The sequence below is a fragment of the Cataglyphis hispanica genome, chromosome 8, assembly GCF_021464435.1.
Source record: "Cataglyphis hispanica isolate Lineage 1 chromosome 8, ULB_Chis1_1.0, whole genome shotgun sequence".
In the NCBI taxonomy this organism is placed as follows: Eukaryota; Metazoa; Arthropoda; class Insecta; order Hymenoptera; family Formicidae; genus Cataglyphis; species Cataglyphis hispanica.
Window position 1 is genome coordinate 201,688 of NC_065961.1, and position 26,519 is coordinate 228,206.

Here is a 26,519-nt window from a genome sequence, read left to right on the forward strand (position 1 = left end):
TATCTGTGGTCGGATAAGCGGCGCTCGTCTTTGTATATACGCACCGGTCATAAATATGTCCGCTCCCCATCCCCCCGCCCGCGCGACGTCAGACCACCGCACAATCAAGTTCCCCTCGCAACTTCCCCTCGCCCCGCACACCCCTCAAAGGACCGGAGTTAGAACCGGCCTAGTATTCCTACTGTTGTACAAAATAAAAATTTTATAAAATTTTGAACGCGTTATTTTTAAATTTGCTCAAATAAACTTGGTTTGATTGTTATAACCTTATTATAATGTATATTATATTATTTTCAGAAATTTTAACAATCAAATAAACAACAAAACAAAAATGGCTCTTGTAATTCAAGAATTAGCGACACAATAAATTAAAGAAAATTAAGTTGAATTAAACGGTCACGAATATCACGCTAAGAAACAATGTTTATCTCTATATTATTATTATTATGTTTATTTTACTAGTACATTATTATTATACGTACTATTATGGAAGAAATGGACGATTGATTAATTTTATATCGGAATCACTGGGCAATTCGATTGCTAGTAATATATTTCAATGTTTTATTTCAGCAGGCAAGTATGAAATTTCTTATCTACTTACATTAATTGTCAAACGACCTGTCATTCATGCATACATAAAAGCAAAAGTTAAATTCGTAAAATCATATGCTCTGGAACATATATCTATCAAAAGTATTCGCAAGTAGATTACATATCTTAGCTCTTCTCTCGGCAATATCCATTTACAAATCATTATCATAATTATTAATTGTTTATTTTCAACATGTTTAAATAAAGATGCAATAAAATAACAATAAAATTAATTCCACCAAAATTTTTGTATCGATATTTATAATATATTTTTCAGAGAAACAATGGAAACTAAAGTGCAATCTATCTGATAAATATTATTCTATTTTTAAATTGGATATTCGTCACGTATGCTGTGTCTATCTATCATCCAGGTGATCTAAAGGCAAAAAGAAATTCATTTGCCTGTAAACATTACAATTTAGTCAGATTTAGGAATCTTGCGTTTCAAGAGAATATTTTTGCTCGTAAAAAAGGTTTCTTAAAATAATAAACTGAAAAAATATCGATCAAGATTAGATACAAATTTGAAACACGATTAATAAATTATTTGTACATCTAGAAGGTTGAATGATATAATATAAATTACAGTTTCTTTCTTAACATATTTTCGATGATTTCAAATGATACCAAGCAACACTAAGCGCTTCGAGAAAAGTCATTTATATAATTTAGTTCATCCTTGGCTCGACCCAGGTCTTTCACCAACACAGGTAACGTAATGGCTTTAACATATAAGCGTATATATATTTACAAAATTATAAATATATGAGTAAGGCTCTAAAAATAAAAATCAATTAACTGGGATACAATGTATATGAATAATATAAGTATAAATAAGTATGAATAATATAAGAATAAATAAGAATAATAATAAATACACATAATAAAAAGAAGTATAAATAAAATAATATAAATGGCAACGTACTATAGGCAAAAAATTAGGCATATATGCATTTTCGAATCGATAAAAGAATAACTCGAATAATTTAAATTGAAAAAAAGTAAACGGAATAATAACGTGAAGAAAAAAAATCCGAATGGAGAGATTGTAAAATGAGTAGTTAGATAAATACAGTGAGCAAAAATTATTACACATTGAACTGTCTGACACATATTCATATTTCAGTTCAGCATATACTGATATTTATAAATTTGCTAGTTTTTATACCGCGATATTCTGATGTCTGTCAGCTACCTTTCTTTTGTGCTAGACAACGTGATCCATTATACTCCTTTTTATTAACCAACAGGACAGTTTCAACAAAAGTCTGACCGCTTATTAACTAAGGACAAGATTATTAACGTAAGGATGAGATTAGAGATATCAAATCTATCTGTTATTTTTATCTCCTATTCAACAACTCTGATAGTACACATTGTCAATATTGAGATTGAAATTGACCCACACATGTTTAAAGATAAAAGCAATTTTTTTACACATTAATGGAAAATGGTTTGTCAATCTGCCTTCCACCTATGATCCTAAAACGTACAGAATCTTTTACAATTGCGATAATTTCAGTCTCCCTATCAATAACAACGACAAATTAATTACAAAATTCATAAAAATATCGAAAATAATTTTATTAAACTTCTTCCAGCAACACAAGTGGCTATTAGAAACCACTCTTCAAATTATTAATAATCTTCCTAATTATTCTATTTTTAAAGGTGAATTTAATACACTTATAAAACAATTAACCTCCACTGCCAATAAATTTTTAAATAACACAATAACTTTATTGTCATACGTGCTGATAAGGGAAACATCACTGTCGTTCTGGACAAAGATGCTTACTTCAGAAATATTGAAGAATTATTGAATGACAATAATACTTATAAATACGTTGTTAAAAAAATCCATTAAAATGCTCACTTCACGTCTGCGGGATTTATCAAAGAGATGGAAAGAATCTGAGACTCCTAAGATTCATAAACTGAATTGTGTGTGTCTTTTCTGACTCATTGTTTCTTCCCTTAACAGCCCTTTGTACAATTTATTCTTCCTTCATCTATTGTATAATGCTCCAAAGTATTCCCATTGCACCGAGTCACATCAATAACAGTTTCGAACTTGTCAGAAAAAGCTTTCTAACATAAACATTGAAAAGGATTTTTCTTTGATTTCCTTAGATTCGCTTCCTTGTTTATTAGTTTCCCCATCAAAATGGCGATAGAAAGTATCTCTTCTAGATGGAATTACATTTCTTCCAATTGTTCCATATCTGAATTCAAATTTATTACGGCCGTAAATTAATTATCAATTAATTTTTGACAAACGACACAAAACTGTATCGCGATGATAAATCTTTATCGAAGTGCGATTGTTCCGCGATTGGAAGAATTATGCAAAACGTCCCGCGATTATCATGTATTCTAATTACCCATATCGCGAGTAAGTTTAAGTGTTACGTAAATAAGGAACAAAGAAGAAAGAGAGAGAAAAAGAATTTCAGAAAAGCGTCAAGTGACGGGCGGTGCAAAGGCATGCTGTAAGTAATTTATATTTGTATTTATCATTGATATTATATTATTTTTAAAATACACATTGCTCATTTTTCTTCATTTTCTCAATAATTTAATTAATATTTAATTAATATTTTTATATTGATATTTTAATATTTAAAAATATTTTATAATAATGTAATTAATATAATAGTGTACTTTATAATTAAATATCTTAAATATAAGAATTATATTTTTCAAAAGTTTTCATCTAAGAAGGAATCATTGTTTGGTAATTATCAAATATTTATCATATTTATTAAATATCTATTTATTATCTATTTAAAAATAATAAAAAATTAGTTGCACGCAAATTTTTAAAGAATATTTTATCTGTTAAGTTAGAAATTAAAAAGACGTGTAAAATAAATATTATATAAACATAAAAAAAATTATTTATTATTAAAAGATACGGTAGCGTCTTGTTAAATATATCTTTCGTCATCTTCTCGTTTTCTATATAATAATTTTGAAGCAATTAATAATAAATTGTATTTAAAAAAAAAAGTTATCTGCATATTTAAAATTGACACTCTATTAAGGATGTTCTAGATGTACAATAGTAGCAAAAAATTGTCAAAATTAAAAAGAAAACATGTTTCTTACGTTTATACTGTTCAAAAAATTAAAAAACTAAATTCGGGTTATGAAAAAAATTAAAGTATCATAAAATAATATGGATTTTGATGTTTTCGTAAAAGAAAATAGTTGTAATTAATATTTTTCCTAATTTATGGCAAAAACTTTTGATCCTGAATATCCTCTGAAATCAATTGCAAAAAACAATGAAAAACGAGTAATTTGCAGAAAGAGAAAAAGAGACAGATAATATTTTTCTACAATTTTTAGTAAATAACAAATTAGTTTTAAACAAATTAGTAGATCTAAATCAAGTTTTACACAAATATTTATTAGAATTTCCTTAATATATGTGAGAATTTTTATTTCATATTTAATATTTTTTCTTTGTCAAATTTATCAATAAGTGCTATAATAGGCGATTTTCCATAAGAATCAATAGTAACTTTAAATTTAAATAACTTCCAAACCGTTAAGAGAATTGTGCTTAGTTTTTGCACAAATATTTAGAAAAAATAATAGAATAATTTGTGAAATTTAATGCTTTTGTTAATATTTCGATATATGTCATCCTTAAAACAAGAATAACTCTTTTATATTTTTTAAATGAAAGTATACTGTTCAGAATTAAAATATTAAGAAATCTAAATATTAACCAATCGTTTTCAACGGTGAACGTCACCGATAAATTCGAGCTGTTGATTCGATAATATCGAATCAAAACACGAGCGAAAGTAAACCGCGATCATAGTCATCCGCTCCGTGCGTGATCGCGTGATCTTTATAATGAAAACGTGTGACAAACACCTGGATTCTCGAACATTCTCGTGCCCTCCCACTCGCTCCCATTGTTAATCAATAAATAATTGTTAAATACACTTCAAGCAAATATTATTTCAAAAAACTCCTTATCCTTCAGCGAATCTATTCGCTGGATTCGCGCTACACGGTCGCTTCTCGCTCATCTCTGAGCGTCTATCTCTAAAAGATTCGAGCGATCACGTCGAGGTCGACTCCCGAACATATACTATGCTCTTATGCACACATCATACGCACATGCGCAGCTACATTTATGAGTAGAGCACAATTTTTTTACTATGCTTTACATAATTGAATATATTGTTACGTCCAGACCTTTTAGAGTCAGAGTCAGCGGGAGGGCGTAACCTACTTAACTCCGCTAGACAAACGCTAGACAGCGAGTGTCTCGGAGACGAACGAATTGACCTGGGCCTGCGACAGGTCAACGACCGGAAGGGTCGCTTTTACTCGGTCAGTAGGCCGTTCGTTCGATGGTCCCCTTTTCGGTAAAGGAACTAAATCCTTATTACCCGGGACGGGACCTTGTGCGATCTCGGGATATGAGATAGGAAAAGGGTTAAGCAAAAAAAAGAATATTATTATTTACATATCAATTTTTGCATTTATTGCATAATAAAAGAAAAATAAGAGCAAGGAACAAATTATTAAGTTTATCTTGTTAAACATTTAGTTTAGTATATATCGCTTATTAACTATTATTTAATATTTATGTGTCTTTGTGTGTATATGTGTGTGTGTGTGTGTTATGGGATCTCCTCTAGGATACAGGGAATTGTCTCCAGAGGACTTCTATAGGAACAGCGACAGGATAGTGAGACCCCGGGACGAACCACAGGATTACGGTGTCTGGTAGGGCCTCCGTCAGTGCAGTCAGCAATTCCTCGCGGTCCACCGGGCCGGGCCCTATGCAAATGGCTCCGTCCGGAAGTGGGTCGTATATCGGGGGGAACTGGGCCAATGTCCGGAAGTAGAGGTAGTCCTCAGAAAGGTTTGGCCAGTGGGATGACGGCTCTCGTTCGGACCGAGACGAGTCTTCGGTCCCTGTGGATACTATCTCTGGTTCGCTGTCAGTACCCCGTAGTTCGAGGGGGTCTTCTTGGTGAGGGGGGCGATGAGGGGAAGAATAGGGGGAGTCACCTAAAATAATGATCGAGGGGTGGGCGACTCCGATCTTGAATGGGTAGAGAGGGGTGGAGGAGAAGTAACAGGGGTTGGGGAGCGAGGAGTGTCGGTAGTGGCTATGTTTGTGTTGATATTAATGTTAACATTGCCTAAGGTACTAGTTTCCGCCTGAGCCCGAGCCAACCTCTTCCTAAGCCGTCTATTTCGACGGTTACGCGCACGCTTCACCGACGCACGGGAGGATCGTTTCCTATTTGCTCCTTCCACTGAAGGAGGATATAATAATAAATAAAAATAAAAAACGGTTTGGGGATATATATATATATATATATATATATATATAAACAAAAAAATAAATCCGAAATAATTCTTGGAGGTTTGCAACAAATTTGGTGGTTAATAGAAAGAGAGAGTGAGAGAGCGAGAGAGTCACGGGTAGCTCCGCAAAACACGGACGACCCTGAGTAACTGAATAATGAGAGAGAGATATTATAAAAGAGTCACGGGTAGCTCCGCAAAACGCGGACGACCCTTGGTAACTAAATAATAAGAGAGAGATAATAAGAGAGTCACGGGTAGCTCCGCAAAACGCGGACGACCCTGAGTAACTGTATAAAAGAGAGTGAGAGGGAAAGAATCACGGGTAGCTCCGCAAAATGCGGACGACCCTAGGTGACTTATAAAGAGAGTGAGAAAGTAAGAGAATCACGGGTAGCTCCGCAAAACACGGACGACCCTGAGTAACTGAATAATGAGAGAGAGATATTATAAAGAGTCACGGGTAGTTCCGCAAAATGCGGACGACCCTTGGTAACTGAATAATGAGAGAGAGATAATAAGAGAGTCACGGGTAGCTCCGCAAAACGCGGACGACCCTTGGTGATGGATAAAGAGAGTGAGAGAGTCAGAGAATCACGGGTAGCTCCGCAAAACGCGGACGACCCTAGGTGACTTATAAAGAGAGTGAGAAAGTAAGAGAATCACGGGTAGCTCCGCAAAACGCGGACGACCTTTAGTGATGGATAAAGAGAGTGAGAGAGTAAGAGAGAGAAAGAGTAGAGAATCACGGGTAGCTCCACAAAACGCGGACGACCCTTAGTGATTGATAAAGAGTTTCGGAAGTATGGGAAGTACAATAGAAATGTAATAATAATAATTTACTTTTAATAAATAATTCTAAATTGTTAATAATCAACATAATAAGATTTTGAGTAAGGTTTAGTCGGATGGTTAACCAAGAATTATTTTTGGATTAATTAGTTGAAGAATTTAAGCACTTACTACTTGTTGAGTGCGATGATAAAATAACGTGATCGACCCTGTAGATCTTGGCTCTCGAGGTCGTCGGGTGGAGGTTGACTGCCACAGTGTTCACAATAAGGTTGATTGGTTCGGACAGTCTTTGTAACACTAAACGCACTATAAAATCTTAACTCGAAATACACTGAGGGTAGGAATCGGTTCACGATAAAAGTCTTGAGTCCTTAAGGTAATTATATGTCGCAGAGTCTTTTTCGCGAGGACACGGCACTCTTCGCGCTATATTTTCGACCGAGTATAAGGAGACTGCCCGAAAGACTGATAACTTTGGAACGTTAGAGAGAGCGTCGCGTGGTCTTGTCCGACGTTTATTAAACCCTTTTGCTCCTCCTCTCCATTGGTTTGTTAATCTATTTTAACGAATAGTTGTTTCTAATCACGCCCTCCGATTTTTCCTAGGGCGTTCCTCTAGATTCTTAGATCATAGGTATTGGTGAAGATCTTCGTTGAGTTTTGACCAATGGAGAGTAGTTGCTATCGGGTGAGGGTGAGGCTTTCGTTTTACGGATTGAGTCATGCTCAGTTCGCAGTAATCACCTAAGTTGACATTTTACTTGGAATTTATGATAAACATATAACATAAGCGGGTGGTCTGGCGATCGAGCGCGCGGCGTCGAGTGTCGCGAGTCTCAACTCCGGATCATCAATGGATCATTATTTTTGTGCTCTGTTTATTATTTTTTAGTTTAAAATTCTTAGGTCTGATATCCGAACTCGAGCTCGAGTATCTCGCTGTCTGTTTGTCATGGTTTAAAATTTCTAGTGCTTGACTATCTGTATTTTTTGTTTAAAAATTCCGAGCCTTTAGAGTGAGTTATAATGTTTAAATTTATGGATCTGTTTTTATATTTGACTTTCGACAACGAGATTACACAGTCGCTTTTCAGACTTCGCCTGTTTATTCTTTCTGTCGGACGTAGACCATTTCTTAGAACGTAATTTATGTCACTAACAAATCTTATGTCATTAACGAATTTTCGATGAAAGAAAACAATCATGCAGTCTCTTGGACGCAATAATTTATATATTAGTATATATAAAAAAGGAACATTCGTGAAGTCTACCGGACGTAACATATGTGATACATACTCTTAAAATTAAAATGTTAATTTAATTTAAAAAAAAATATTAAAATTGCCTATAGACTTTAATGATAGTAGTAACAGATGTGAATTATAATATTGATAAGAACACTTGCTTATGTTAAGGATGTAATTAATAGAGATAATAGTATATAAGTTTTCAATTTTACAATTGATTAAAAATTATATGCAGTAGTATTAATAGCAAATAAAAAATAACATAGATGGTGCAGCGCGTACAGTAAACTAGTAATATATAACATATAAAGTCTAGTTTATTATTATAAAAATGGGAAAGTAATTAACATATTCATGCTATTTTATTCGAATAATAACTTACTCAAATTCAGCTTTATTGAATAAAAGTCTACTCAGACGGATTTGTGCATAATCGAATAAACATAAGCATAAGGAAATTGATTGGTCCATTTTCTTATACATTTATTTATGGTTCAATCAATTTTGTTATGCACATGTTTATGTGATGATTTGCAAATCTATTTGGAAGTTCTACTTATGCACTCTAGAGACAATCTTACAAATTTTAATAACCTTTATTTATATTATCAATAACACGATCCTGAATAACTTTTAAAATGTTTCAGCCGTTGCTGATTGTTTATTAAAAATTAATAACAAAATAAGTTTAATGAATGGAATGTAATTTTTACAGGAGAAACAAATGGAATTAATAATAACTTTGAGTTTTGTTTTTTGTTTTTTTTTTTAATTAAGTTAAACATTTTAACGAAACCATACAAGAATATTTATTTTATATTTATCATCATCAACAATTTGATAACAAAATGAAACAATTTTGTAAATATAGTGAATATGATTCCATCTTATGATATATGTATATTGCATGTAATTATATTTAATTCAGCATTTTATTTATTTTATAACAGGAAAGAGTATATAAAGAATTACGGGAAATTTACGGAACGAAAGCTCCAAAATCTACCCCAATAAAATATGAAGATTTACAACGTATGAATTACTTGGAAAATGTCATTAAAGAAACTCTGAGATTATTTCCTATTGCTCCATTAATTGCGCGAGAGCTATCTGAGGATATAAACATCAAATATCAAACAGGTTTGTTCACAAATATAAATATAGCGTTAATATATCCGTACATGTATATATTATTGTATATATATATATATATATATATATATATATATATATATATTTATAGTTGTAAATAGATTATATAGTCATTATTTAACAATAATGTTGTTCTGTTTAAATTGAGATAAATATTACAAAATTATCTTATTAAATCTGATGATATAATAGATGCATTTGAATATTTTTAAAAGCGATATATATCTTTGCCTACCTTTAATTTTTTTGAATTTTATTTTCTTTATGAATTATAAAAAGAGAGAGAGAGAGAACAATATTCAAAGATATAAACCTCAAAACAGGAATTCTTCCTCATTTAAATTTAAAAGATCTTGTTTAAAAAAGCTGTTTTTATCATGTGTTGAAAAATTATTAGAAATGAAATCATTCAGAACAAATTGAAGAGAGAGAGAGAGAGAGAGAGAGAGAGAAGAGAGAGAGAACAATATTCAAAGATATAGACATCAAAATAGGAACTTTTCCTCATTTAACTTTATAAAATCTTGTTTAAAAAGCTGTATTTTATCGTGTGTTAAAAATTATTCAAACTAAAGCTATTTAGAAAAACAAAAATAATTCTTAAAATTATTAAAGTTTAAGGAAGAAAAATTTAAGAAAGCTTTATCTTTCAATAAGAAATTATGTATTGTAAATTAAACAAACATCTGCCTAAAATAAAACGTAACTCGATATGTACTATTCCTATTGCTTTATTTATGAGCTAATTGTCATGCTGGTATTCTAATAATATTAAATGCAAAAATATGTATTTCAGGAGAGATTATCTTACCCAAAGGTGCTGATGTTGTTATACAAATAATGGCGGCACATCGAAATGAAAAGCACTGGCCCAATCCGTTAGTATTTGATCCGGACAGATTCCTGCCTGAAGATATAGGAAAGTCTGATTCGTTTTACATGCCGTTTAGTTTAGGACCTAGAAATTGTATAGGTAAGTATAAACAAATTACATAACATGCAGAGTAAAATTAATTTGCATATAATAATTGACAAACTTTTGCAGGTGGGAAATATGCGATGATTTTAATGAAAGTTTTTCTATCAACTTTGGTACGTACATTCGTATTTAAAATAGATGAGAGCATTCAGATAGATCAAATTGATTTATATTATAACTTGTTGCTAAATTTTGCTAAACCTATAAAAATCAGAATTGAAAAACGACATCTTCATGAAGTAAGCAAAATATAATGCGCGCAATATTCCAGTAGATTGGCAACAGATTCTCTCAGTTCTTGTTCGCAATTAACCTTTGTTATATTCGCATTAGACTTACAATCTGCCAGCAGAACCTGTTCACAGAATCTGACAATATATTGGCGGCAGAAACCAAGCTGGATCTGCGCGCAATTTAACGGCATATTGATAGCAGATACTGAGCAGAATCTACTTTTGGTTATTCATATAAAATGGTGCATTTGAAAGAATTTAAAGAGTCTCAAACTCAAAATAACAATAAATTTTGATTACAAAATGATCAATTGGACGATTGAAGTAAGGTTTTATGAAACCGGAAAATGACGTCAATACTTGATATGTCACATTCATGGGACATCATAACTTAGAAATAAATGTTTTCTGGAATATTGTTTATTAAGATTTTTTGATTTGTTTTCGCGAGCACTGTATACTGTTAAAATTTGATACTACCTTTCTTGAAGAGGGTGCAGGGCCGTCGCGAGGACGGAGTGAGCGGGCCAGGTGTGCTCGATAAAATATTGTTTAATAATTTACCGTTTAATGTTGCGTAACACCTTTAAATGTTTGCTATTTTTCCTTTGTTATATTCTATCATAAACTTAAAACTTAGGATGATTTTTTCTAAGAGTTGGAGAGGAAAGAGGGGGATGCTTTGTTTAATCTTGCCGCGGCCGCCAACCACGGCGACAGTCTTCACATCCTATATATAATGTTGTTATTATATTATAATATAATATACTAACGGAGATGGGAAAAAGTACTTTAAAGATAAACCACATTTATTCATAATTGATATTAAATGTTAAATCTAACAATAATGTCACAAATAATTGGAAAGGAAAGGTATATATCTATTATATCATATAATATTATATAGTATTTTAATAATATTTAAGAAATGCTTGTTAGAACAAGCGAATAAAGTGTTTATATTTCTATTGTATAACAATAATATCCTTAAAAAAATTACTTTTTTAAAAAAAAGTAAAGAAAAGGCGCCAAGTACACGCGCTATGAGAAAAAGTATTATATTTAAATAATAACATTTTAAATAAATATACTGTGCAATATATAAATAAATATATTGTGCATTTAGTTATTTTCTAAGTAACTAAATGCACAATATACACATCTAAGGCTTTGGAGTATAATTATTGAAAGAAAATTTCTCATAAATTCTAAATCGCATAAGACACACTTACATCAAAGCAAGGTATAAAAACTTGGCGTGCCCGGGTCGCATTAAAACGTGTACATTTTATAAATTTGTACATTATTTTGATTATTTTAATATAATAAATGTGAATGATAATATATATAGATAATATAGAAATGCATTTATAATAGTAAATTTGTATATATTTGTATAAAACTTAATAAAATTTAATATAATATATAAATATTCAATATAATAATATTTTTATTATATGGTTGATGCAACTAATTTTCACATAATATGAAACAACACAAATAAATTTAAGACAATATGTTTTAATGCGACCCGGCACGCCAAGTTTTTATACCTTGCTTTGATGTAAGTTTGTCTTATGCGATTTAGAATTTGAGAAAATTTCTTTCAATAATTATATCCCAAAGCCTTAGATGCGTATATTGTGCATTTAGTTATTTAGAAAATAACTTTTATTTTAGCTATAATATTAATTTAATTATAATGCGATTTATTAAATAATAATTTTTCTTAATATTAAAAACAATAAAATAAAAATATTTTTATAGCATAAATTTTTAGGCTTTTGGCGCATTTTTTTTACCTTTTTTCAAAAAAGGTAATTTTTTAGGCATCATAATAACATAAAGAAACAAACAAGCAAATAAATTACTAAACTCACCTTCTATTTCGAACAATAAGTTCACGTGTTTTATTAGCCTTTATTATCTGTAATAATAAATTGTGTAAATATAAAAAGTACTACGCAAGCTAGGTGATTAATATTTGCATATATATTACATACCTCATCTATAAAATTGTGTATGAAGTTTACATCCCGAAGACATGTTTTTCCAGCAGAAGTTAAGTTAAATATAAAGTCAGAATATAAAAATATATTTTTTACTCTGCTTGTAATAATAAACTTGAGTCTGAAATATATTTTTAATAGTACATTTTAATATACATATATACAAAAATATATTTAATAATTAAGTTTTATCTATCTATTATCTAGTTACGTGCAATTAAAACAAAAGAATCTTATTTCATAATTTTTCTATATTTTAATATATATTCAATTGATACTATTGATTGAAAATTTAATTAATTTGACATAATTTGACATAAAATTTACAAAAACAATATTCAAGTAGCGATATTTTAAGAAAATTTTTTATATGTTTTACACATATTTATTATGGTTTATACAATAATTATAAAAATTATTTATTTAGTATTTAGTATTATAAGTAAACTACTTTACCTTGTCATTGTTTCGAGAAATTGGCTAATTTTTGATGAGTTTACTTTAACGTCCATCAACGCAACTTAACAGCGTCACATAGAAAACAAATTAATTATACAAAATAGAATTAATATTTGCCCTAATTATTGAGTTGTGTATTATATATCTTATATGTATAATATATAAATGTATACATATATTCAAGAAAGAAGAAAAACACATCTTTATAATCGAACATGAAAATAGCAGTTGTTTGTGGCTATGCTTATCTTATAACTTTCTTCTTATTTATTTTATTGATCAATTTAATATTTACACAATCAGTTAGGAAAAAGGAGAGTTCTGTAAGGAGATTTTCTGTACATCATATAGATGCTGCTATTTGTTCGACTACTATAGAATCTTGTAATGTCAACTTTCAGAAATACGCTTATTTTTTTTCTTTTGAATCGTTAACAGCCAGTTTGAAGTAAATTAGTATGCAATTAAAATTTATTGCTTTTTATTGTGTCAGTGGAACAACAAGCAGTAATTATACACACCAAACTCTATACACACTTTTCACAATTTTAAATGTTTCTGTAGATGTTTTGTCAAGTTTAATTATTAAAATGTCTTAGATAGTGATTAATCAAAAATATAAATTAGTGCATTTGTACTCTAAGTTTTAGAGAGAGAAGAGAGAGAGAGAGAGAGAGAGAGAGAGAGAGAGAGAGAGAGAGAGTGAGAGAGAGAAAGAGAGGTTTGTGATTACAATCAAAATGAGTAAAATAAATTGATTATAATATTGTAAAATTATCATAAAATTTTATATAGCATTCCTTGTAATTTTATTTTTCATTTAATAACATTCTCAATATTATTAATTTGTACACTATAACCACAGTTCTCTCTTTTATTTCTCTTTCTCTGCCTTTCTTCATACATTTGCGTACTTTTTTCTATTTTCTCTTACTAAACTTTTATTCTTTTAAATTTTGCAATGTCAAACATTTCTTGTAATTAATATTAATATATATGCTATAAGATAAATTATATGTATATATAAATAGGGTAAGTTATTTTAACTTACCACATGCAGTATCCAAAGTACACTTTGATATATACTCAGAAAAGACAATCTCGTTGTTATTTAGTCTTACATTTTCTAATTCATTCGTTAATGATAAAGATTGTTCAACAAATATATCAAAAAATTTTAGTAAATTAGTTTTAGAGAAGATTGGCGAAATCAATTTTCGTTGTGCATACCAATCTAATCCTAAAATAATTATTATAGAAAGATAATAAAGAAAAACATAATATTAATAAGAAATGTTGCATTAAAAAGTTATAGTATATTACAAAAATGGAAATAAAAGTATTGGATGATTAGAAATACAAGTTATATTATGAAAATACCGAGCAATTATTTATATATTTTGTGTAAATGTAATAATTACATTTTATTAATTTAATTTTGTTTTGAAAATCTTTCTTACCAAGAGCTGTGAGTATTCCCTTGCCCAATACTGGTTCCAAAAAATTGTATATTTTACTTTTGTTCAAGCAAATATTTTGATTATTTTGTAAGATTGTCTACAACATCATATAAAATTTATTTACATTTCTGTTAGATATTTGCGTCACGTTTGAGTAATTTGACATATTTGGAAAATTATATTAATTACATCAATGATATAAACTATAGTAGTTATTACAAAATTATTACATTTTTTGAAAAATAGAGTTTGATATAAATAGTAATATTGTAGAATATGAATGATTATAAATTATTTTACTATCTTTATTTGATCTGATTCATTTACGAAAATGAATAATTTGTTACCCATCCACATTTGGAATGGAGACGGATAATCTTCTGTCCATTTATTAATAATATTCAATATTTCTGCGAAATGTTATATAACTTATTGTCTGAGATGTGATACATTTACATTTTATATTGCAATAATATTGTTAGAGAAAATAAATTTTTATTAAAATTTTTCTAAAATACTATATTTCAAATTTTTATGTGTGTTGCATTTTTGTATGATTATTCTATAAAATAAACATTAATTCTATTATTTTTTTATTACCATCAAGATTTCGCCGAAAAAATAGTAAGCGTTCCCAATAACCGGCCATGTTCTTGGACCAGGCAACAGGTGGTTTATGGTTTTAGGTCGTTGGCGATGATAATTCAAGTAGAAATAACTTATACAAATCAGAATGATTAACACAACAGTTATAGGTATCATTGCACTGAATAATAACGGCGTAATAATATTACTGCTTTATATTAATGTCACTAGTGAACTGCGGATATTATTATTGTTACGCTTTTATTATATACATCTCCTCTATGGACTTCCTCGATGTGCCTACTCCCCACTATCGATACCTTTCCTGCTGTGTCTTTTTACTCTTAGCGCACTATTCTCTTTCCACAGCTTCGCAAACCTAGTAGTCGCATCGCGTTTTGAAATTCTTCTTTCCACCTGGATCCTTCGTCAACCAGCAACGTGCGTCAGGAAATCGATTGTGTAAATCAATCTTGAAACAAAGTGAAAATTATAAAAGTGAATAGATTTTGAAATGAAATCGTAGATCTTTCTTTATTTTTGTAAATTTCACATCGTTTTAAGGTACAAAATCAATTCTAAGGTTGCACATGGCTCCTCTGTCACGCACACTGAATTATATATAGAACATGTCCCCACTATCACTATTATCACGGCCACTAAAGGATAGCTGCAGATTTTCAGAGCTGTCTCTTTTACCGTAAAATCTTCTACCATAAAATCATCCTACACACACGATTTTTAATGCTACGCCACCATTTATTTCTATGGTTGAAAACGTTAAGAAGCAGAGAATTAAAATAAATATGAAAAATGGTAAAATGTACTTTTAAAAATTGCACATCAAGCTATGATGAAAAACATGGAAACTTAGTTTTCACAGGTAGAGAACGAATAATTTGGTCACGTAGTCGACGTAGTTAGATATACAGATAAAAGAGATCTGAAAAGTGACAACTCTCGCAATTTCACATTTCTGCGCGCCCAGAAACTTTAGTTTTATGTTATATTTATCATTGACTATCATGTAAAGCATCGAAATCATTTTGCACCTAATGATTGATTTTATTTATGATTCTTATATTATTAACTGTTATATAAAACTGTTATTGAAATTGTAAATTATCATTGACTATCATGTAAAACATTGAAATCATTTTGCATACCTAATGAGTGATTTGATTAATGTCTCAATTATTATTAACTGTTACATAAAGCTGTTGTTAAAATCATAAATGTTATCTTCGTAAGAATTGTAATGCATATAAAATAATAATATATAACGTATAATAATGTATAATAAGTTGTGTTAATCTATTATTTCATTCGATCTTGATTATGAGAATTATTTCTTACATCTTTTTTGTATGTCCATAAAAAATAATTAAAGTTCTTGAAATTGGATCAAAATACATGAAAAAATCTAACTAATATTATTTATGACATAATAATTTGTTATATAAAATATTTCAGAAATAAATAACTAAATTTTAAAAACATATCCAACTTAATATAAAGATATACTCACTATAAAAAAAATCATATGAACATAGATCTAGAAACACTGTGTATTTATTGCAATGCAACATAGAGTAAAACTCTCAAAATTAGGCCTATACGCCGATGACACTTTGACCTTGATCAACCTAACCTAATCTAACCTAATCTAACCTTGATATATCTCCTAAACTAATGCTGTCCGCCACTTAATTCTTGCGGAGAATTACTCAGAAGAACTTCCTTGCTAACATATATCAAGATCGTCGGCGAATAAGCCCAACTTCGAAATTTTATCCAACATAGTTGCATGCATGCAGTTACTATGTAAATAAATTATATGCTCGTTTCTGTATGCAATACGCACTTGATGATTTCTGAGAAATATGCAATGCACAATATACTTGATGATCTCTAGAAAATTCTGCTAGCTTTTTTATTAAATAAAAACTACTTTGACGTCGATTAGATAAGCATTTGATAACATTAAAATTGGAGTAGACTTCACACTTTTCATTTCTTTGTAAAATGTATTTTTAACTTTAATGTAAATTTATTGTAAATTTTAATTATATTCTTAAAGTAAATATATATAATCCTTAAAAAAATTACCTTTTTAAAAAAAAGAAAAAAGCGCCAAGTATCCGCGCTATATGAAAAAATATTATATTTAAATAAAAATATTTTTGTATAAAATAATTATTTAAATTTCCTACAAAGATAATAATATCAAAAGATTGTGGCAAAAAGAAAAAAAAAATTTTCTTATCATTATTATTTATTGTAAATAAAAACAATTTAATCGAATACTTTTGTATAAAATAATTATTTAAATTTAAATTTTCTACAAAAATAATGATATCGAAAGATTGTGTCAACTAAATAAAAGTTTATGTTGTAAAATATTTTTATTTTATTATTTTCAATTTTAAGAAAAATTATATTTAATAAATTGCATTACAATTAAAATAATAGGAGTGCTAAAATGAGTTATTTTATAAATAACTAAATGCACAATATACACACATCTAAGGCTTTGAGATATAATTATTGAAAGAAAATTTCTCATACTCAATTCTAAATCGCATAAGACAAACTTACACCAAAGGTATAAAAACTAGGCGTACCCGGGTCACATTAAAACATTTTTTGTACATTTTATAATATATATATATATATATATATATATATATATATATTATTTTGATTATTTTTATATAATTTTTATATATGAATGATAGCGATATATTGTTGAAATAAGATATTTTTATTTTAATCAATGCGCCCTTTTATTAGTATTACAAATACCTATGTTTCTTTTTGTAATCTTTATTTACAATATTATATACAATATATTATATACAATATATTTGTACAATTTATACAGGGTGTCCCGCATCAATCGCATCATCCGTCAGATGTGCAGGTAGAGCAGGCAAAACTGGCCCTTCACTCAATAATAACTCTTTTACTAAGCGTAATAGAAAAAAATGATACAGGACTTTTCTCCTCAGTTTTACATGCTCTACCCACGACAGGTGATGCGATTAAACCTATGTAATAAATTTATGCGCCCCTGATCTGCGCGTGGCTCTTTGTGCCATTTTTTGACAAATTTGATTTTATTCGTTAAGAGCATTAATTTCATTACATATAGAATAGTTTGCATATGAAATCTATGATATGTAAAATAGATAATAAGTTTTTTGGTTGGAAAAAATAAATATCAAATGAATAAAATAACAAGGGCATTTTATTCAAATAACAATGTGAAAGATGTTAAAGCGCAGCATCAGTTTTTTTATCAAAATAGTTAGAAAATATATTATTTTAGATAATTTTTCTTATAATTAGCAATACGTATAATGATACGAATAATTTATTATCTCGCAATAATATTAATGTTATTTAATAATGCTATGCTTAAAAGTAGAAATGCATATTATATAATTATTTCAATAAACAAATGTTTCAAATAATATTTATGATAAATATTTGATAGAATTGCATTAAATTAAAAGAATTATACTTCGTCTATCTAATAATGCACTTTGTAATGCGGAAAAGACAGCAGTGTTTATGAAACATTATTTCTAGTATAAATTACTCTTAAAAACTTTTAAGAAAAAGTAATACGTATTGCATATTTAAAGAATATTTATAAAGACACAGAGTGAGTCATCTAGCATGACTTATATAAATCATAAAATTCTTAATCTTATGAAAACATTGTTTAAACAAAAATGGAATAGGAAAGTATAAAAAGGAAGTATTTGCAGATTTAAAAATCAATCTATTTTTTTTTAAATAAATCACCTCAATTTTGTATATAAATCGATTTTTCGCAATTTTAGGCGTACGCTGTTATAAGGGTAGACTAGCTAAAAGTTGAATCTTTTATAAGATTTTTATACTTTAATTTAATATAATTTTAAATAAACTATATATATAAGATCTCGTAAAATATTTATCTTTTAATTCTTACTTTGTTACGTCCAGACGAGGAAGGATAATATATGTACAAGTTAATGGAAAGACGCAACAATGTCTTTTATTATCCCGAAGTTAAACGCCTTGTTGCGTTCAGAATTTGATCGAACAAACGTGCAGGTCTGAAAAATCGAGCCGCTATTACGCTGATTATTCGGATATTCGTTCGATACTTTCTTTTCGATAAGAGAATTTAATCTCATTCGCGGAATTGGACTAAGTGCGATCTTCGGATCGATCTGAGAATGAATGGGTGTTAATAAAGAGTTATTTGAATCAATAAAAAAGTAATAATTTTATTTATATTACAATAAAAAGTAAATAAATTTATATATATTGTATATGAGTAAAACAAATAAAATATAACATTGAGAATTGAACTATTGGTATGTATTTATTTCCTCCCGGTTGTCACATAAATGCGAAAAACAATATTTTATTGCGCCTTCATCACGTATTTGGCTCTTATTAATAAGTGATTTAGAATTATTAAGAGGCTTGTTATTATATTTAAATAACTTGTATTCTTTACTGTCGTGTTTCTTCTTTAAAAGATGTCGCTTAATTGTACATTAATTTCTTATTGTTAGTAAAACTTTTTTATCCAACTGAACATTAAGTGTGCTCAATAATTTTTATAATTTAATCATTTTATTAATTAGAAATGAAGGAATTATTGTTACCACAGAAACATAGACACTTTACTCGTTCGTTCTACCAAAAATTTCACTAATTATTGTTTAAATATTGTATAATACAGTTATAAATATACTCTTCTTTCCAGCTATTTGTGACACTATTGTTAGTTCTAGCATTTTATATCAATCGCGTTATAATTAAATTGCGGTTTATCTTCAAAGTACTTTCTCCTCTTCCCGTTCGTATATTATACTATATATTATGTATACAAAAAATATTATACAAAATATTATTAGATTATCCTTCAAATATTATACAAAATATTATACAAAAATATTATACAAAATATATAAAATATATACAAAATATATAAAATATAAAAATACAAAATATATAAAAAATATATAAAATATAATTATACAAAATATATAAAATATTATACAAAAATATTATACAAAATATTATTAGATTATCCTAACTATATGCCTACACTCTTTTATGTAGATCTCGTTTTTCAATTCTGATTCTTATAGGTTCAGCACAATTTAGCAAAATGTCACCATGTAATTTATTATCATCTATTTAAATTCTTTTGTCTGTTTTAAATACGAATGTTCGTACCGAAGTTGATAGAAAAATTTTCATTGAAGTCATTGCATATTTTATACATGCAAAAGTTTGTTAATTATATGCAAATTAATTTTATGCTGCATGGTATGTAATTTGTTTATACTTATCCATACAATTTCTAGATCCTAAAATAAACGGCATGTAAAACAAATTAGACTTTCCTATATTTTCAGGCAGAAATATGTCTGGATCAAATACTAACGAATTGGGCCAATACTTTTCTTTTCGGTATGCCGCCATTAATTGTAGAATAACTTCAGCGCCTTTGGGTAAGACAATCACTCCTGATATACATATTTTTGCATTTTAATGTTATTATAATATCAGCATGATAATTAGCTCATAAATAAAGCAGGAGGCATAATATAAATTGAGTTACATTTTATTTTCAGGCGGATGTATTTGATTTACAAAACGTTATTTCTTCTTAAAACGGTTTTCTTAAATTTTTCTTTTTTAAACTTTAATAATTTTGAGAATCACTTCTTTTGTTTCTCTAAATAGCCTTAAGTTTTAATAACTTTTTAAAATATCATAAAATACAATTTCTTTTTAAACAAAATGTTTTATTACCTTGAAATATTTTATTAACTTGAATGAGGAAAGATTCATGTTTTGATGTCTAAACCTTTGAATATTCTCAATTTGGTCATAATTCATGATGAAAGTAAACTTCAAAAAAGTTAAAGGTAGGCGAAAATATGGCTTCTAAAAATATTCAAATGTATTTATTATATTATCAAATAATTTTGTATGTTTACCTCAATTTAAGCAGAAGAGCATTAGTCTTAAATAATGTCAACATATTTGTAGTTACAATTTCGGAATGGGGTTTCTTTAACTTTAAATTATATAAAAACATACACAGGGTGTCCGGCAATTTTTGACAGATCCAAAGTGTGAAGGTAGATTGGATTAAACTGGGAAGAAAAATCCTATACTATTTTTCGCTTCATGAAAAAGTTATTATTGAGTCAAGTCTGACCGAACAACGCTGATCTTTAACCCGACACACCTTAGTGAGTCGCGCACTTGGCAATGAAGCATTCTCGTACACTACTAAAGGCGCGGCTCACTAAGATGCGTCAGACTAAATATCGGCGCTGACTCAAACTTTATTAATTAATAACTCTTTTATGAAGCGTTATAGATGATAGGTCAGATATATATATATATATATATATATATATATATATATATATATATATACATGCATATATATAATAAGAATATATTTATATTTGTAAACAAAGCTATGTTTAAATCCTCAGTTAGGTTTTGCAATTAATAGAGCAACAGGAAATAATCTCATAGTTCTTTTAATGACATTTTCCAAGTAATTCATGCGTAAATCTTCGTATTTAATTGGAATAGATTTTGGAGTTTTGGTTCCCTTAAATTTCCGGTAATTCTTTATACACTTTTTCCTTTTATAAAATTAAATAAAATGCTTAACTTTATAAACATAAATACATGCAAAATATATATCAATCAAATGGAATCTTATTAATTACATTTACAAAATTGTTTCATTTTATTATCTGTTGGGACTCCGAGTGTAGAGAAACTCACAAGACAGAAATTCCGTGTAAAAGAATGTGAATTTGAACAACTTACTGTGATTACAAATCGGCTGGATAACGCTTCAGTGACGTATAATTTCGGCGCTTTGCAGAATCTCACAATATCACTTTGTGCATACGCGTCATTACTTAGATTCGAATTACGGCCCCGAGGTACTCGGTGCTTCTCTTTTTATGATCCGCAAGTAGGTGATTTTTCGATGTAAGGTCGCGATGTCTTAATTTAATTTTGCAACGAAATGCATGTGTTGCATTTAATCGCGGTTTTGGAGAGCGCGCACAATCAGCTTATGAAATGCTGATTTTGCGCTGCGCCATTTTGAGTTTTTTTAGGTCCTTATTACGATATGGAATTTTGAGTTACGACATCCCTCCTCCGTTAGAGAAGAAAGCGAAAGGGCTATGATGGGGCTTTTCTAGTTGTGAGACTCCCTTTACAATTGTTTCTTATTCTAATTGTAGTGTGCTTTGTTTACAATTTCTTTTGACTCGCCATAATATTATTGCTATGATATTTATTGTAAATATTGCAGGACTGCCTGATATCGAGTATATTACTCTATTCTATTCCTTCCTCATAGAGGAAGTTTTGTTTTTGTGGCAAAATTTTTTTTTCTAATTTTGATGCCAAGGTTGGTTAATATTGAATGATACTTTATTCATATAAAAAAATTTAGCTCATTATCTTAAAGTTTGCGACAGATAATCCAACCACGTTCTTTGGTGCACATACAAACATACATACACACATACTTGACATTTTGTAAAAATATGTTTTTTTGACACTTTAGAGCATTCTAAACATATTGGCATCAAAATTGGAAAAAAAAAAGTTAAGCATTTTATTTAATTTTATAAAAGGAAAAAATGTATAAAGAATTACGGGAAATTTACGGAACCAAAACTCCAAAATCTATTCCAATTAAATACGAAGATTTACGCATGAATTACTTGGAAAATGTCATTAAAAGTACTATGACATTATTTCCTGTTGCTCTATTAATTGCAAAACCTAACTGAGGATTTAAACATAGCTTTGTTTACAAATATAAATATATTCTTATTATATATATGCATGTATATATATATACACAATATATATATATATATATATATATATATATATATATATATATAAATAGCTTGGCTCGAATCGATAAAAGGGTTTATTTTTTATAAAATTTTAAATTCTTCAGAAAAAAGTGTTGTTCTAACTTCCGCAAATTTTGAGGTGTTTGTCTAAATTTTTTTATATGAATAGAATATCATTAAAGGATGGTTGGTATTGAATTGAGAATTGGTAAAAGGGTTTATTTTTTATAAAATTTTGAATTTTTCAATAAAAGTATGTGCATGCTGTAACTTCCATAAATTTTGAGATATCAGGCTAAATATTTTTACATTAATAGACTAGCATTAAAGAATGGCTGGTATTGATTTTAATGAAAATTGATGAAAGAGTTCATTTTTTATAAAATTTTGACTTTTAAAAAAAAAAGATGTGGTTTCTCTAACTTCATCAAATTTTGAGATATCGATATAAATATTCTTATATTAATAAAGTATCATTAAAGCATGGTTGGTATTGAATTTGATTAGAATTGTTGAAACGGTTTATTTTTTATGAAATTTTGAATTTTTCAACAAATGTTTGTTTACCGTCTAATTTCTGCAAATTTTTTAAATATCAAATTAAATTGTTTTATGAATAGAATATCATTAAATTATGATTGATGATTTGGCTAGGATCGATAAAAGAGTTCATTTTTTATAAAATTTGGATTTCTCTTGAGAAATGTTTATGTACGCTCTAACTTTTTCGAATTTTTAAATATGGACTAAATATTTTGATATGAATAGATTATCATATAAGGACAATTGATATTGAGCTATTTTAGAATCTCGGAAATTGATATCATTCCCATTTGTAATTACGATTACTGATATTATAAAAAAAAGGAAATAAAATTATGACAAAGCCATGTGCAAGTTTTCAATTTGCACAATTTTTTACCCCTTTTTTTTCTTGGTTTAAATGTTGTAAACAAAATAATTTTTTTATTTTATCGCTGCGGGAAAGCGTTGTAATCTCCTCTTGTGCTTGAATATTGCTTAATTAAATCGCCGTATTGCCTCTTCGACAACTACACATGGGGTTGGCAATTTGATATATTCTTCGATTATTACGCTAATCGGGCAAGGAAATTCTTTTGGCTTTACTAGACAAGAGCCGATAAAGACTCCAGGTTGCGTTTCTTCTGGATGGCAAGAATCTAGATAATCCAGGGTTTGTTTCCAGTTTTACTCGCGATATTTGATATTCCAGAGCAGCTCTCGGCTGTTTATTATTTCCTTCGTCTTCTTCTTCATCTTGAATTGTATTTTTTCTTCGTTGCCCATTTATTTTCTTTCGACTTTGCAGCTTTGTATCTTCCTTCGATTTTGCCCGAGTAGATTGGGTTATCCCAAGGGCGTCCGTGCAGACTCCAGCATGCATCTCGACTATGACAGGACTTTTTTACAGTAGGCGCAATGTTTTTCGAGCGTCTTTATTTTTGATTGTCCCTTTGGTTTCGGCAACCGAGAATCATATTTGCATAGTTGCTCGTTCTCCGCATTTATTGCGTTGTAATATTTTATTTCGCGTTGCTTGCGAATTTTTATAGTCGGACTTATGTCGCGACGCACGTTCCGAGGGGTCATTGACCTTCTCTTCCGCATTGCGGCTCCTGCGATGGCTTCTCGTAGCGTCGAAGAATGCTCGCACTACTAATTCAATATCATGGTGGAGTCCTATTTGGAAGTTTTGCAGAGCTTGCTGTTGTAGTGTCTCTATTATGCGCTTTCGTACGCTGCCGTAATCTCGATCTTCGATCGTGGATTCATATAATTCCATAGCCGAATTAAAGGCGCGAAGTCCATATGCACTTTTGCCATTTTTTTTGTTTTAAGGAGTTAAGGATGTATGTGTCATGTATGGAGATACTAAGAAAAGCATTAACATTTCATAGATTCTTCTATTATTTCTTCTGAATGTTTCTGCAAACACTAAGCATAATTCTCTTAATGGTTTGGAAGTTATTTAAATTTAAAGTTACTATTGATTCTTATGGAAAATCGCCTATTGTAGAACTTATTTGACAAAGAAAAAATATTACCAATGAAATAAAAATTTTCACATATATTAAGAAAATTTTAATAAATATTTGTGCAAAACTTGATTTAGACCCACTAATTCGTTTAAAAGTTATTCACTAAAAATTGTGGAAAAATATTATCTGTCTCTTTTTCTCTTTCTGCAAATTACTCGTTTTTCATTGTTTTTTGCAGTTGATTTCAGAAGATATTCAGGATCAAAAGTTTTTGCCACAAATTAGGAAAAATATTAATTACAACTATTTTCTTTTACGAATACGTCAAAATTCATATTATTTTGTGATACTTGAATTTTTTTCATAACCCGAATTTATTTTTTTAATTTTTCAAACAGTATAAACGTAAGAAACATGTTTTCTTTTTAATTTTGACAATTTTTTGCTACTATTGTACAGAACATTCTTAAATCACTATTTAAAATAATTTAAATTAGTATTTAAAAAAGTCTAATCAAAAAATTCTTCGTTTCCATCTTTTTATCTTGTTTCTTATTTGAATCAATTCCGCAAAATGTTTTATTCTTTTAGATTTAGATCATTGGCCCGTTTCGATAATAAATTTTAGAAAATTTTAAAACAATTTTAATCTAACACATCAATTTTATACTCTTATTTTTTATATATATACTTATTCATTTATTACTCATTATTTTGATTTTAAATTTATTTTCCTTATCCTATAATTAAATGTACTTTTACATTGTATAATAACCGTCCAGAGATTTAATTTTAAAGATAAAATTTTTCCTTCGTCATTCTGAATAATGTCTTTTTATGTAACAATCGTGAGGAAATACATACATACAACACGCACACAATCTCAAAACATACCGATATTTCAATTCTCAATGTTATATTTTATTTATTTTACACATATAATTACAAATTTATTTATTTTTTAATATAAATAAAATTACTTTTGAATTAATTAAAATAACAACTATTCATTAATCCTCACTTATTCCCAGTTCGAAGATTCGCACATAGTCGACTTCCGTGTAAAAAAGATTAAATTCTCTTATGGAAAAAAGAGCACCCAACAAACGTCCGAATAATCAGCGTAATAGCGACTCGATCTTTTCAGATCTGCAAGTTTGTTCAATCCGATTCTGAACGCAACAAGGCATTTAACTTCGGGATAATAAAAAATAGTTGCGCCTTTTCATTGACTTATCCTTTCTCGTCTGGATGTAACAAAGTAAATCAAAATAAATATTTTACGAGATATATATATATATATATATATATATATATATATATATATATATACCTCGTAAAATATTTATTTTGAAATAATAATATATATATATATATATATATATATATATATATATATATATAATTATATTTAATTATACATTATTTTATATTATTTAAATAAACTAATAAGGAATATATCAACGAAGGAGACAGAAGACAATATATATATATATATATATATATATATATATATATATATATATATATATATATAATTGAGCGCTCACGCACACATGCCAGGCGCATTCTATAATAACTCTCTTATTAAGCGTTATAGAAAAAAATGATACAGACTTTCCTCTCTCTCTCTCTCTCTCTCTCTATATATATATATATATATATATATATATATACATACATTCAAATATATATATATACATATACAGGATGTCTGACGTCAATC

At 28.6% G+C, this 26,519-nt stretch overlaps 2 protein-coding genes and 1 pseudogene across 3 annotated transcripts; 1 reads left to right on the forward strand and 2 right to left on the reverse strand.

Annotated features, from left to right (window-relative positions):
• Positions 1 to 5,460: 5,460 nt before the first annotated feature.
• LOC126851620 (cytochrome P450 4g15-like) lies at positions 5,461 to 12,365 on the forward strand. Its single transcript, XM_050595771.1, has 4 exons — positions 5,461 to 5,562; positions 8,936 to 9,125; positions 9,934 to 10,110; positions 10,183 to 12,365. Exons 1-4 carry the CDS (start codon positions 5,461 to 5,463, stop codon positions 10,368 to 10,370), a joined length of 657 nt encoding a protein of 218 aa, XP_050451728.1. The 3' UTR covers positions 10,371 to 12,365.
• On the reverse strand, positions 12,136 to 15,810 carry LOC126851795 (cytochrome P450 4c3-like). 2 transcript variants are annotated; one of them, XM_050596133.1, is made up of 6 exons: positions 14,878 to 15,810; positions 14,278 to 14,374; positions 13,869 to 14,057; positions 12,815 to 12,878; positions 12,353 to 12,479; positions 12,136 to 12,276 (listed from the first exon to the last, which is right to left on the reverse strand). In XM_050596133.1, the coding sequence occupies exons 1-6, from the start codon at positions 15,037 to 15,039 to the stop codon at positions 12,226 to 12,228; spliced, it is 690 nt and encodes a 229-aa protein (XP_050452090.1). In that variant the 5' UTR covers positions 15,040 to 15,810; the 3' UTR covers positions 12,136 to 12,225. The 2 variants fall into 2 exon arrangements, with proteins under 2 accessions (XP_050452090.1, XP_050452089.1); XM_050596132.1 differs by having other exon boundaries at positions 12,263 to 12,479.
• Positions 15,811 to 19,974: 4,164 nt separating this feature from the next.
• LOC126851621 (cytochrome P450 4g15-like) lies at positions 19,975 to 24,597 on the reverse strand (annotated as a pseudogene).
• Between the last annotated feature and the right edge of the window lie 1,922 nt (positions 24,598 to 26,519).